Source organism: Labrus bergylta, chromosome 1, assembly GCF_963930695.1.
Source record: "Labrus bergylta chromosome 1, fLabBer1.1, whole genome shotgun sequence".
NCBI lineage: Eukaryota > Metazoa > Chordata > Actinopteri > Labriformes > Labridae > Labrus > Labrus bergylta.
In genome coordinates, this window is record NC_089195.1 from 16,644,299 (window position 1) to 16,656,761 (window position 12,463).

The 12,463-nt window shown below is 39.1% G+C and overlaps 1 protein-coding gene across 1 annotated transcript in view; it reads right to left on the reverse strand.

The window, feature by feature from the left end:
- Positions 1–453: 453 nt before the first annotated feature.
- Positions 454–12,463, reverse strand: part of LOC110000752 (complement C3) — a 33,262-nt gene continuing 21,252 nt past the window's right edge. Inside the window, exons 29-43 of the mRNA XM_020656104.3 lie at positions 11,449–11,599; positions 11,042–11,127; positions 10,320–10,397; positions 10,055–10,210; positions 9,865–9,927; positions 9,439–9,520; positions 9,273–9,321; positions 8,309–8,399; positions 8,083–8,172; positions 7,893–7,995; positions 6,253–6,342; positions 3,617–3,709; positions 3,406–3,489; positions 1,326–1,470; positions 454–677 (exon numbers count right to left, since the gene is read on the reverse strand). Coding sequence (XP_020511760.1) covers positions 536–677; positions 1,326–1,470; positions 3,406–3,489; positions 3,617–3,709; positions 6,253–6,342; positions 7,893–7,995; positions 8,083–8,172; positions 8,309–8,399; positions 9,273–9,321; positions 9,439–9,520; positions 9,865–9,927; positions 10,055–10,210; positions 10,320–10,397; positions 11,042–11,127; positions 11,449–11,599 — 1,503 coding nt within the window. The 3' untranslated portion in view covers positions 454–535. The remainder of the gene's footprint in view (positions 678–1,325; positions 1,471–3,405; positions 3,490–3,616; positions 3,710–6,252; positions 6,343–7,892; positions 7,996–8,082; positions 8,173–8,308; positions 8,400–9,272; positions 9,322–9,438; positions 9,521–9,864; positions 9,928–10,054; positions 10,211–10,319; positions 10,398–11,041; positions 11,128–11,448; positions 11,600–12,463) is intronic.

The following is a 12,463-nucleotide window of genomic DNA, read 5'->3' on the forward strand; positions in this document are numbered from 1 at the left end:
CGTGTCATGTTCGAAAAAGATACTTTCACGAGTACAGATAATTTCTACAATTTCAGGCTATAAGCTAAACATCCCAAATAAGAACAAGAAATATTTTTTAAATATAAATTTTGAGATTTTGAGGAAACAGTTGGGCAGGGATAAATTGCTGAATTTGTTTGCTTCTGCTTCCAAGCTGCTTTACTCTACGTTTGCAAGAATCTGACTATAACTTTAAAAAACAATTTTATTTCTTATCAAAAATTGCCAATGAGACCAATATTAAAAATGCCCCCTTTTTTTTGTTTCATTCTTTATCATTAAGCTTTTCATGGGTAACTCCACTGAGCTCAACATCAGGAAATTGTAACATTTTCCTACTATACCTCTTCTTGAACTTAACCAAACAGTAACAACTTGCTCGATTGTCTGAATAAACCAAAATGTCATCAGTGTAAGAAACCGACAATCAGATCAAGGCTTGTTCATTTTAATCAATACAGGGAAAAATACGAAATGACAGTTTGAAAATAACATTTTGTGTTCTGGATTATCTCTACTGTTGACATCCAAAGAGTTCGTACTGCTGGACCAGCTCCTCCATGCCAATACAGGTGGGTCTGTACTTCGCCATTTGACATTCAGCTTCTGTGGGCCAGTACTCGATCCAGGTTCTTTCACCGAGTACGTACTGATACCTGACAAGAGCAAGTAAAAAATGTATTAAGTCTTCACATGGCTGGACAACTAAAACACTCACAGATATACCGTAAAACTTGGAATATAAGACACAGCAGTATATAAGACACACTCTTTTTATGTGTGTGTGTGTGCGCGTGCGTGCATGTTTTCCTGTGCAGCTGTGTAAAATAGTAAATGGGCCTGAGCTTGTAAAGTGCTTTTCTAGTCATTTGACTTCTTAAAGTGCTTTTACACTACAGGTCACACCTAAACATTCACACACTGATGGCAGAGGCTGTCATGTAAAGTGTTATTTATTTGTTTTTTGATTTTGAAATACTTTATTAATTACTACAAATTCTGGTTTAGAGATAAAGGAACGGGAGCATAGGGAGCGCACCAGAACGGTTGGGGATTAAGTGCCTTGCTCAAGGGTACAAGCAGTACTCGGGAGGTGCTCTGGCATCTTTCCAGCTACCAGAACAACTTCCTGATTTTTGGTCCGCACCGGGTCCCTGCAGACTGAGCTTCTGCTGCCCCCTTCATCAGTATGTCATTCATTTGAAAAAACGGTAAAACATGTAAAATACTTGCGTAGACACAAAATGTCATTAGGAGGATGCACACACAACACCCATGTATATTCACAACAATAAGAAACTTACGATAGATTTTGCTCATCTTTGTGAATATCTTTGGATGTGCCCATGATCAGGTAGGTTTTGCCCTTCTCCAGATCCAAAGACTCCCTGCAGTGTTGATAACTGAGGAATGTGCGAAGTTTGCCCCGAGGACCCACATCATAACTCCCTGTTTTTCAAATACAGGAGGAGAGAGAGATGTTTTATAAACATTTAATGAATACTTTCAAATACTGTCTCATTGTATTTGTTCAATCCATACAAAACATAATGTAAAAAGCATCAGGGTGTTATATACTGGATTACCTCTTGGTGAAGGCTGCAGTATAGTAACTTCCTTGAGTAACCATTAGATGATTGAGCTGATCTGATGTTACTATTGATTGTTGATGTTTATTTGGATTAGTTCTGATCTCAGATCTATCATAAACGCCAACTCCTCCTGTGACTCCATATCTGGAGTTAACATCCTGCTCATCAGGCCTGAGTGCCCTGGTGCGCCCTCTAGAGGTATCCAGTGACATATAGTCGAGCCGAGTATGTATAAAAATACGTTCATGACGCAGCTGGTTGCGTATGTGTATGCAAGGTTAAACAGTAAGTATATCTCCAGCCTTACCCCTTAAATGGACAGACATTTAAAAATATTTTGGAAAAATAATTAATTACTGTTTTCTGCTGTATCTGGGCCAAAATAACACAATTTCTTGATTTTTTTTCAAAATATGACATTTTTTCTCCTATTTAGAGTCTGTATATCACAGGATACATTACCCATTTAGGGTATACTTTATACTTTATTTCAGACCCATAGGTCCATATCGTTATAAAAAAGCACAGATTTATAAATAATTTCAACATTACCCACATTGTTTAAAAAGTTCCTGTACTGACTTTTAAAACATTTTATACAAAATGTTTCTGCACCTTTCAATCAATATGTGCATATAACGTTTAAAAAAGCAAAAATAACTGAATAGTAATTATTCACATGGGTGGTAAACCTTAGTTACGGATCTAATCTTTGAATAAAAAACAAGTTATGACCATTTTTAAAACACTGTTCTGTTTTATACAACCATCTCTATGGGGCCCCTTTAGGTAAGAACGCATTCCGGACCAAAGAAGGGAAGTGAACCAAAATACAGTGCATTGTGGGTTAAATTTGGCCATCTGTAAACAATGAAAATCAGGTTTTGCCGAGCATAGCAAACGTTAGCATTGCTAACAACAGCAGCCTTCAGTCCTCCTTACAGGTTAACGCGCTCATGCCTGTGCTAAGTGTGGTTACACATTGCTCCGGTCGATATGCCAGTTTAACCTGACACAGCCTACATACTATAACTTTGTCTCCATTTTATAGATGAAAATAGGCTACTGTCAAACTGCTACGGGATGCCATCAAATGTCTTGTTGTTTACTTTCAGGTCGTAGTGCAGGCTGGATGACAGCAGCCGCTACTGACCGGAGCTACATGCTGCATTCAGGTGCTCCTCGGATGGTCACAGTTTCTGAGTTGGGAAGTCATTCATCCGACTTCAGTGTGTTCATGTGTTTTCAGTTGGAAAAGTCTGAATGTTGTAACAACAACAGACAGCGTGGATGCTACAAAGAAGATGTGTGTAATGTCTCTGTAACAAATTATATTTGGGTAAAAAGTTGATGTGAAATACGTGAATTAGCCTATTAAAAACTATCTTAACATTAACAAAACATCTTGCCCCCCATGTTGGTGATGAATATGTCGTACGAGTTTACCTAATTATTTCCTCAATTTCCGACTCATTGTTCTGACTTGAGCAGGTGTTCCTGTACAACTCATAATTTTTTTTTAGATGTGTCCGACACCATGTGAATGCAGCTACAGCCCCAACAGCCCCCAATGATTTGTATCAATTTGAATGTTGACATGAAGCCACATGACCGGAGCACTTGATCCAAACCTCCCTTCAGTGTTTCTCATGAAATGAAGTGCACCCAGCTTTTGCACCTCCAGCCCACAGCCTGTCAAATGTCTGTATCCCCCAAGATACAGAAACCAGCACATTAGAGGCTCTTTTAAAGAAAATAATAATAGGGTCGGAAATAAAAGATAGACACCCACCTTCTTTGATGGCTTCCAGTATGCGTATCGTATAAATGTCAGTGGACAATCCGTCTTGAAATTCTTCCAGTCTCACTTTGTACACTGAGGACAACCAAGGTTCAGATTGTGAATTCACTTGCTCACAGATTTGCTTAATTTCTAACACATTAACACACACTTCTTTTTTAAGGTTAAATACTGTATGAGTAGACCATTTATACTTTCTTACCAAAATCTATTTTGCTGGTCTTTGTGCTCTCACAGGCCATGGCAGTCCGCTGATCATTGTCGATTTCGCCCTTTTTCTGCATGCTGCAGTTCTCTGGAAATAAACAATAGACACAAATTAAATAACAACTGAGGACATGATTATATGCCTGTGTCTAGATGTGTTAATAGTTGAATGATGCTGTATCAAAGTCACAATTGAAGCATGTTTGTGACTTATGCTGTAGTTAGATTTGCTGTGATTCTGCTCTGGTTTGTTGCCTCTGACAGAAACTTCTGAGGTTAAAAGTTCAAAGTGTGTATTCACGATCAAACTTCAATTTATAAAACCATCTCCAGCCTGGGCATCGGTAGGACGTCAAAACCAGTCAACCCAGGAGGAGACGGAGGAAGAACTCAGTGAAAGAGAAAAAGGTTTTAAATAAATGACCTTTGCCTCAGATCAGTTCATTTTCTTCATTTCTTGAGGGAAATTCTTGACCGTTCTGAATTAAAGTAATGTGCTTGGGCCAGTTATGTTTGGGCCAGTGATCTTAAAAAGCCACAAAGTTAACTTAATGTCATCACCTTTCTGAGGTTTGTTGTCAGTCTGTTGATCGTTTTTTTGTCATGTGCACCTGATACAGAGAAACTGAATTTCGTTAAGCTGTAAACTTTGTATGTCGATGTGTGATTATATTCACTTAATCTAACTCATAACAGGTCTGCCGAAACCATTCAGGAAGTGGATCAAATAACACCTGGTTGACGAAAATAGTTTGTTAGTTAGGGAAGGTTCTTGGTCCTGCAGTCTGGTTTGACCATTGACACTCTAACTGCATCGTTCTAGAGATGGCTAACCTGCTAATATGTCTGCCTGATGGTCAGTCAGTCCAACACTTTGGTCCTCAATGAAACACCTCAAAAACAAATCAGTCGATTATTTACCAAATTAGATCAAGATGTCCTGGTTTACTATAAACTATTATCTTTGCTGCTCCTAGGTCATGTCATTAACTTTAGTTCCAATTTTCATCTTATTTTGACAAAATTCTATAAGGACACTGTCTTTGAAGAAAGCTCAATTTGGGTAATGTAAATTAAAGGAGTGACCCCATATAGCCGAGTACTCGACGATTTGTTCGTCAGAACCTTAGTCGACTGCCAGTCTCACAGTAGAGCACAAGGATAATTCCATAGCAGCTACATGGTCGTGTTTAATGTCTAATTTTACAAGGATTTTCATGTTTTCTCCAAATAATTCATGGCTCATAGCCTATCTTGGTATAAATATCACTTTATATAATACTGTAAATGCATTTCTGAAAACCACATGGAGCCTACTTTAAATCAAACTCCTTAGTATGTGTCTGAAGAAACCACCCCGAAGTATTGACAGCAGGTCCAAGTTTAGAGAATTTCATTGGCTACAAGAGATGTCAGTCATCAGCACAGCAATTGGCCGTCAGAACAGGGGGCGGCACCTCCTTTCAACAAAGGCTCTCATTGGTTGTTATGAGTGTCATCAAAAGGTTAGCGGAGAGTTCTTTTTAACTGTTCCATGGATCGATTTGGATCAAATGTGTTTGGATTAAATCTTTTACTGGATGTTACAGGTTAACGTGCTGGACTCAATTTTGGTGGATTATTAAAATCAGGAGAGTTCAGTTAATCTACAAATGGTAATTTTAAAGATGCTGTTTTTTGTTTTTTGGTGGTCTGAGCAGCACACACTGGGCCGCAGTGTGTGTGCCTGCTGTATTGGACATGTGTAATGTTGTTATAAGGTCACATTAATGCAGACTTAATCAGTGAGAAAGACAGCGTCCTATCATAGAATTAATTGTTTTTCCAATTAGAAGACAAATTGTTTAATGAAATGATTAAACTCTAAGGAAAATATGGATCAATAAGTGCAAAAAAAAACACAACAAAACTTTCGACTGTCAGTCGACTATAGGCTAATAGCTACAATGGTGATGATTACGATATTTAATCTAAAGATGTACGTGTGTATTTGTAATGATCACTTATAAGCCTGGCTAATTTGTGCATATTGCATCAGACACAGCTTCTGCTGCAAAACCTATTAAGCTAAATGAAACCACTAGGGCTGGACCCGAATATTCGGCAATTGGAATATTCATTCTTTGGGTAGGCAATTGATTATTAATTTTGGGATTCGCATATTTGTTTTTTGTTTTGTTTGGGGTACCTGATATTCCTATCCTCACAGCGGTCAGTGAAAGTCACACTACAGTTCACCTTGGTGGTTAAAGGGAAGACAAAATGCAGAAGACTTCAGCTGTGTGGCAACACTTTGACGTGACGACCAGACAAAGGCAGTGTAAAAAACCGAGGCCATACTAGCTAGCAACTGTTGTGACTAGCTCGTTTGACTCGTTAAGTTAAGGTTGTAAAACATTATAGAGACTTATTGAGCCGCGCCGCCGGATCTTCGACTATTTGCTGTTGATAACTACCAAATCTCCAGAACCCAAAAAATGGTATTCGGGACAGCCCTAGGAACCACTAGCCTAGCATTTGGGGGGGTAGGTGAGTGGATTTATGTGTTCAGGTGTTCATTACAAAAATGTAAGAAGTGAAAAATGAATAGTGACAGAAACTACAGAGATGAATAAAAGGTGTTTTGTTTACCTTCAGCACATGTGCATTCATCATTTCTGCAGAGCCGCAGCAGATGTCCAGCTTTCCTCTCTGGGTGGTAAAACTTCACACAACGTGTTTCTGCAGCCAGAGAGACACATTTTTTAGAACATACATTAAATGGCAAAAACATTACATTATAATATGTACAGTAAATACTTGAAAAAATTCTAATAATGCATAATTATTCACTCTGAAATCTTTTGAAAACAAATGAAAAAGGTCAAAGTTCTGGAGGCAGCAGATGTTTCTAACATGCCTTTTTTGTGGCATGTGCTCCTGAAAATGTCAGGACAGACTGTTCCTAAAACTGTACTGATTTGCCTGTAGACAAATGCACCTCACAGTGGGAGACTTTTACTGTCAGATGGGAGGAAGGCGGGTGGTGGGGTCTCATGAGACAAGAAATTAAAAAAAAAGTATAGTGTGGAAATGGCAGACTAAGCAGAGTCCTTGCTATGATGAAAGTTTTCGCTTTTGTATCAATGCTGTGGGTACTTCATGTAATCACAGAATTAATACAAGCAAGCAGAAAAGAGAATGAAGCTACTATATAACAGTCCCAAAGATGGCACCGGTCTCCCACTGGTCGTGTACAATGGGGTGAAAAATTTTGACATTTGGGTTCGCACATGCACCTCGAGTTTTGTCCATGTGTTTAAACAGCTTGTCTTTAAGTGTTAGGGATTATAGGGAACATTAGGTTTCTTCTTCTTAGTTGGAATAGGTTTGTTGATAATAAGACTCAGGTAAAGTGGCAGCTCAGAGGATCCGTATGGATGCTGACTTGGAAGCTACCGGACTAGACAGCCGACCCACACCCATGAACTTGTTAGAGACCAGCATCAAGTTCATGGGTGTGGGTCGGCTGTCTAGTCCGGCATCTTCTTTTTGTGATCCAACTACAACAAAAACTGAACTCATAGACAAAGCCTGGGCTCGTCGCTCCCAAGTGGCAACCTCCGGTCTTGAAAAATGAAGCCATTGTGGAAGTGCAAAATCCTGCAGTTCGTCGAGTGTCCGCTTGAGGCTGGCTCAAGGAACACCAGAAGTTACATACACATAACAGGCAAAAAAGCTGTTTTTACAGCATAAATAAACATGTTTACAGCCTGGTACAAAAATAAAATTGGTCTGATTAGTTATTGTCCTCATGGGCACACACTGTATGGTGATTTGTTTTTTTAAACAACTCCATTTTCATTTTATTCACAATAAGTGTTATTCATAGTTAGGCACGTAGCTGACATGATTGACAGGAGAGCACGATGTACTGTAGCGGTTTGTCAAGAGACTTAAAACCTGCATCAGCTCCAGCTCTCAGTCTGTTAGGTTGATTGAAAGTTAGACTGAGGCAGCATCTCCAGCATGGCGGCTGCTGCCAATGAGCCTCCCAAGCCCACTGTCGTAACAGATGGCTGACGTCAGTCAGGCTTTGTCTATTTATATTTACAGTCTATGGTCGCTCCCCACAACGCCGTCCAGTGTGAGCAAGGCTGACCCAGCCTTTTGTTTTCCCTATCGTCTGAACCCGTCCTTTCTGTCACTGTCCCTTCTCACTTCGGGTTGGGGATAGCTTTTTGTTTTATGTATATGTGTAGGCAGTGCTGTCTCGTAACACTAAGACTTACGGTCGTAGTATTCATAGACAGACACAGCAGCTGGTTGCATGACTCCAACTTTCAATTTCTGATGAACCCTAAATGAGATCTCTTCTGGCCGAGTGTGAGAAACCTGTGGGGAGATTCAGAAGGCAGATGAGATCATTAAGAAGAAAGAAAAAAAGACGAAATAGGACTCAATGCCACAATGATCTCTTACCTTGTCCAGGTAGATGATGAGAGAGCCTCTTTCCGACAGGACTGTGTTCATCTCATATTTGGCTATGGTGCGGGCACGTCCTTTGGACAACTACACACGCAGACACACACACAGATACATGGTTAGATGACTATTTTTTACCTTTAAACAAGTTTGTTTCCTCTAGCCATAAACTCTGATATTCTGTTTGCTGCTTTTGTATGTGTGTATCTGTAACGGTTCTTACTAAGTCCAAGTCTTGTGTGTTTGCGGTGAAGCCAGTTAGCAAGCCAATATCCAGGATTGACATGGTTGCATCGCGCTCTGTGTCTTTGTACCTGTACAAAAAAAGAACAGAACTGGTCAAATAAAAGTATTAAAGTATTGTTAACGCTAGGACGAGATTGTTCCACGACAGTCTGGGTATTATATGAGATATTGTTTCTGATGTTTTGTATTTTGTTACAGAAAAATAATTGAAACTGTTCACATTCATCTGCTGATGGTTCAATAGCAACGGGTGGTGGACTTGAGGTGCAGCTTACAATGTTGAAAATAATTCTGGGTTTAGAACTGTGTTTTTTAATTAGATCACTGAAATACTTTTTTAAAAATCTGCATCTCTGCAGGATAATTAAGGCATCTCCACCTTCGTTCAGCTCTGCGACATAACTGTTTTAACGATCTTATTTCAGCAGTAAGCCTGGGCTGTAGTGTGTTTTTCAGGTTTTTAGCTTTTATGGGAGCCACTGTAAGAATGCAAGAATCAATCATCATTCAAGAATGCTAGTACAGGTTCAATTAAAGATGGTGATATCATCATTAACACCTAATGCATAGTCAAAGTCAATTTCAGAGGAAGCAAATGAGTCGCAGAATCTAGCAGCAGAGGCAAAGTTAAAAATGCGGAAGTACAACAGGTCCACATTATTAACTGTATTAGGAATGTGGGAATTGAAAAGAAAACACTTGTGATCAGAAACTGCAGTTTCTTGGCAAACAACATTACTAAGTTGAAAACCATGGGAAAAACCAGGTCAAGAGTATGCCACTTATTGTGTGTAGGCCCTGTTACAGAACGAGAAAGGTTGAAAGTATCCAATAACTTTAATTGGAAGACAGGATAATATAAAAGAAAACAATAATGACAGAAATAGAAATGGAAAGAAATTAAACAAGTGTTCTCTATTAAGCCTCGTGTTTGTACTTACAAGAGCTCTATTCTCAGTTTGTACGTCTTCTCATCTTCATCCATTTTCTCTGCAAGCAGCAAACATTTAAAATGATTTTTTTTTAGTTTCATGCTGTAACTCAGGTAAGAGAGACAAAATAGACACAAAACAAATAACAAAGCAGTTAACAGTAGAGCCAAATTACCTGGGAGGAGCTGCACTGACATGTTATACCTCTGACAGTCACTCGCCTTCTCTGTCGGCAGAGCGTAGTACAGCGACACCATCTGGCACAAAGAGAAAAGAGCATCTTTGTACAGGAGAAACTAAAAGGCATCCATTTAAAAAAAAATACAATTCACACAAGTTACAAAGGACTTTTCTGTGATTCAATAACCAACACATACAAAAATGGTGACGTTAAATTTAACTTGGAAAACAAAGAGCCAAAAGTGACCTCTGTGTAGTAGTGGTGTGGTCTCTGAAGCAGTTACAGGCACTCTTGTGTGGGAGAGGTTACTACACGGAGGTAAGCTGCTTGTCTCAATTACAGCGCACTGTTTACCGAATATTACCTGAATCAAAGTGAGCAGGCCAGCTTCCATTCATTGTTTTCACATATTTTACTTACCTTAACTGTCGCCTCTCCTGTGCCTGTGGCGGACACTATCACGTTCTGATTGATATCGTTGAGCTGCAGGAATTCAAACATGTGCACAAACACATTTATTAGGATGAGCAGAAGAAACAAACACACAGAAAATGACAGGAATGATGAAATGAATGAGCCCCTCAGAGCTTGTGTGAGAAAGTATCCTCACTTTGGACGTTCTCGTGGCGTAGCTGTTGTCCCTGTTAAAGTTGTATTTGTCAGGCTTTGATCTGCCCGGCAACAAGATGTCCACATTCAGATCATATTCTGGTTCTTTAGCACTGGCCCAGTACTCAGATACAGCCTGGTACACCATAATGGTAGCCTGGTGAGGGGTAAAAAAGGGGGAGGGTATAAAAGGAGGACATATTTTATGAGGATTTGGATGATTAAAAAAAGTGAGGTATCAAGATTGAGAGAAGAGTCTGTGTTACCTGAGTTGATCCATAACCTCCGCCCACCTTCTGCTGTTTGTTGAACCATCTGACAACAGGTCTGGCATCTTCAAAGGCCTTATGAACAAAAGGAACGTGTAAGGGTGAAAAGATCTGCGTTTGACTTTAGGGTGGTATTTATTTTTCACTTTGGAAAATAGTCCTGAAATATCCTGATTCTCCAACATGTACAGTATAACCTGCCTTTCCAAGCTTTTCTATTAAATCTAATTTATCTCTTATAAAATCACGTTTGCTCCTGTTTTTTGTCACTTTTATTTACTTAGATTATAAAAGTTATTAATCCCCAGCAGGGAAACTGGTTTGCCCCTGGTCAATTCATACATACAACAAACAGTGTCGACAGTACATCACAGTACACATCAAGTCTAAAAAAACACAACTGACATCATTTACAGCTCATTCAAATATCTTACTGCTGCTGGAACAAAGGGCCTCCTGACAGTTCAGTGGAACAGGCATCACTAGACGCTCACTGAAGGAGCTTTGGAGTCCATTAAAAACACAGTGCAAAGGATTGCCTTCAAAGATCAGAGCTGTTATTAGCTTTGTCCTTGTTCTCTTCTCATAGGTAATTTCAAGTGAGTCTGGGGACATTTTTTGATCAGCTTATTGATCCTATTTTCATCCCCCACATATGTTTTGTTGTTTGTTTTTCCCTGTAGCATTACTACATGCTGGAACACGAAAAAAGTGCTCACCTTGATCTTCACAAGAGCGAGGAGAGCGTAAGCTGTGGCCTCCAGTGTGTATATGCGTCCCTTTGGAGATGGCCAGTGGGACAACTCTGAGGAAGACACAGATACATTTTTGTGACTCTGATGTAACAGCAGGATGCTTGATCTACTACTACTACTTTCTAAATCACTAGTATCAAAAATATTAACTTACAAAAGGGATATGAAAAGATATAACAGATAAGGTACTGACATTGGCTATTCAAAATTGTTACTTTTGGAGTGAAACATCTCATGTAAATGAGTCTCTGATTTTAAGATGTAAAATTCAGCATTTAGAAAAAATCGGCCCACTATAGCTAAGACACTAATGCGTCATTATATTTTTACAAAATTATTCAAGTGATTTTCTTTCATTTGTGTGACAGCACCTGGGGAAACAAAGTTGTAAAGGATCTCTTTGTTCAGTTTGTTTGAATTGGCCAGGGCGTATGATGTCATGGCAACGGCATATGGGTTGGTAAGGGTGGGCAGACGATTCTCCAGGTAAGTCAATGCTTTGTCTATGCTGTCTGGCAGACTCTGGATAGAACAAAAAAAAAAGGAAGGATGAAGGAGAATAAAGCGAAGACAGATGAAACTCAGAGATTTCAAATCAACATTAAAGAACATTTTTTTGAAAGGAAAATACACAAACAAATTGATTAAGTGTAATGAATATTGTGAGAGATTAAAAAGCTTTTGAATACAGTATAATACCATTTTCTGTAGTACTAGATGCAGTTGTAGCTACAACAAGCAATAATCCAAGGCATCAAAGATTATTTAAAGAGTAATGATAAGAAAAGGAATGCGGATGACTTGTTTAACTGAGTACTCAACGATTCGTTCGTCAGAGCCTCAGTCGACTGCCTGTCTCATAGTCAAGCACAAGGATCATTTCAGTCCAGCTACATGGGGGTGTTTAATGTCTACATTTAAATAGATCTCTCTTTTTTCTCCAAATTATTCATGGCTCATAATCTATATTGGTATTAATATCACATTATTAATATTTCTAATGCAGTTCTGAAAACAACTTGTCCTTTAAATTAAACTCCTTAGTGTGTGCATGAAGAAAACACCCCAATGTATTGATAGAAGCAGGAAGCAGCAAGTCCAAGTCTAGAGAATTTCATTAGCTTCAGGAGACGTCAGTCATCAGCACAGTCACATGCAATGGGCCGTCAGAACAGGGTCTGCAACTCCTTTAAACAAAGGCTCTCATTAGCTGTGTTAGGCTGTTATGAAATGTCATCAAAAGGTCAGCGGAGAAGCTGAGTTTTTTTTACTGTTCCGTGGATCAATAAGGATCTAATGTGTTTGGATTCAATCTTTTACTTGATGGTGGGGACTGGATTTTGGTGGATTATTAAAACCAGGAGAGTTCAGTAAATCTATAAATGG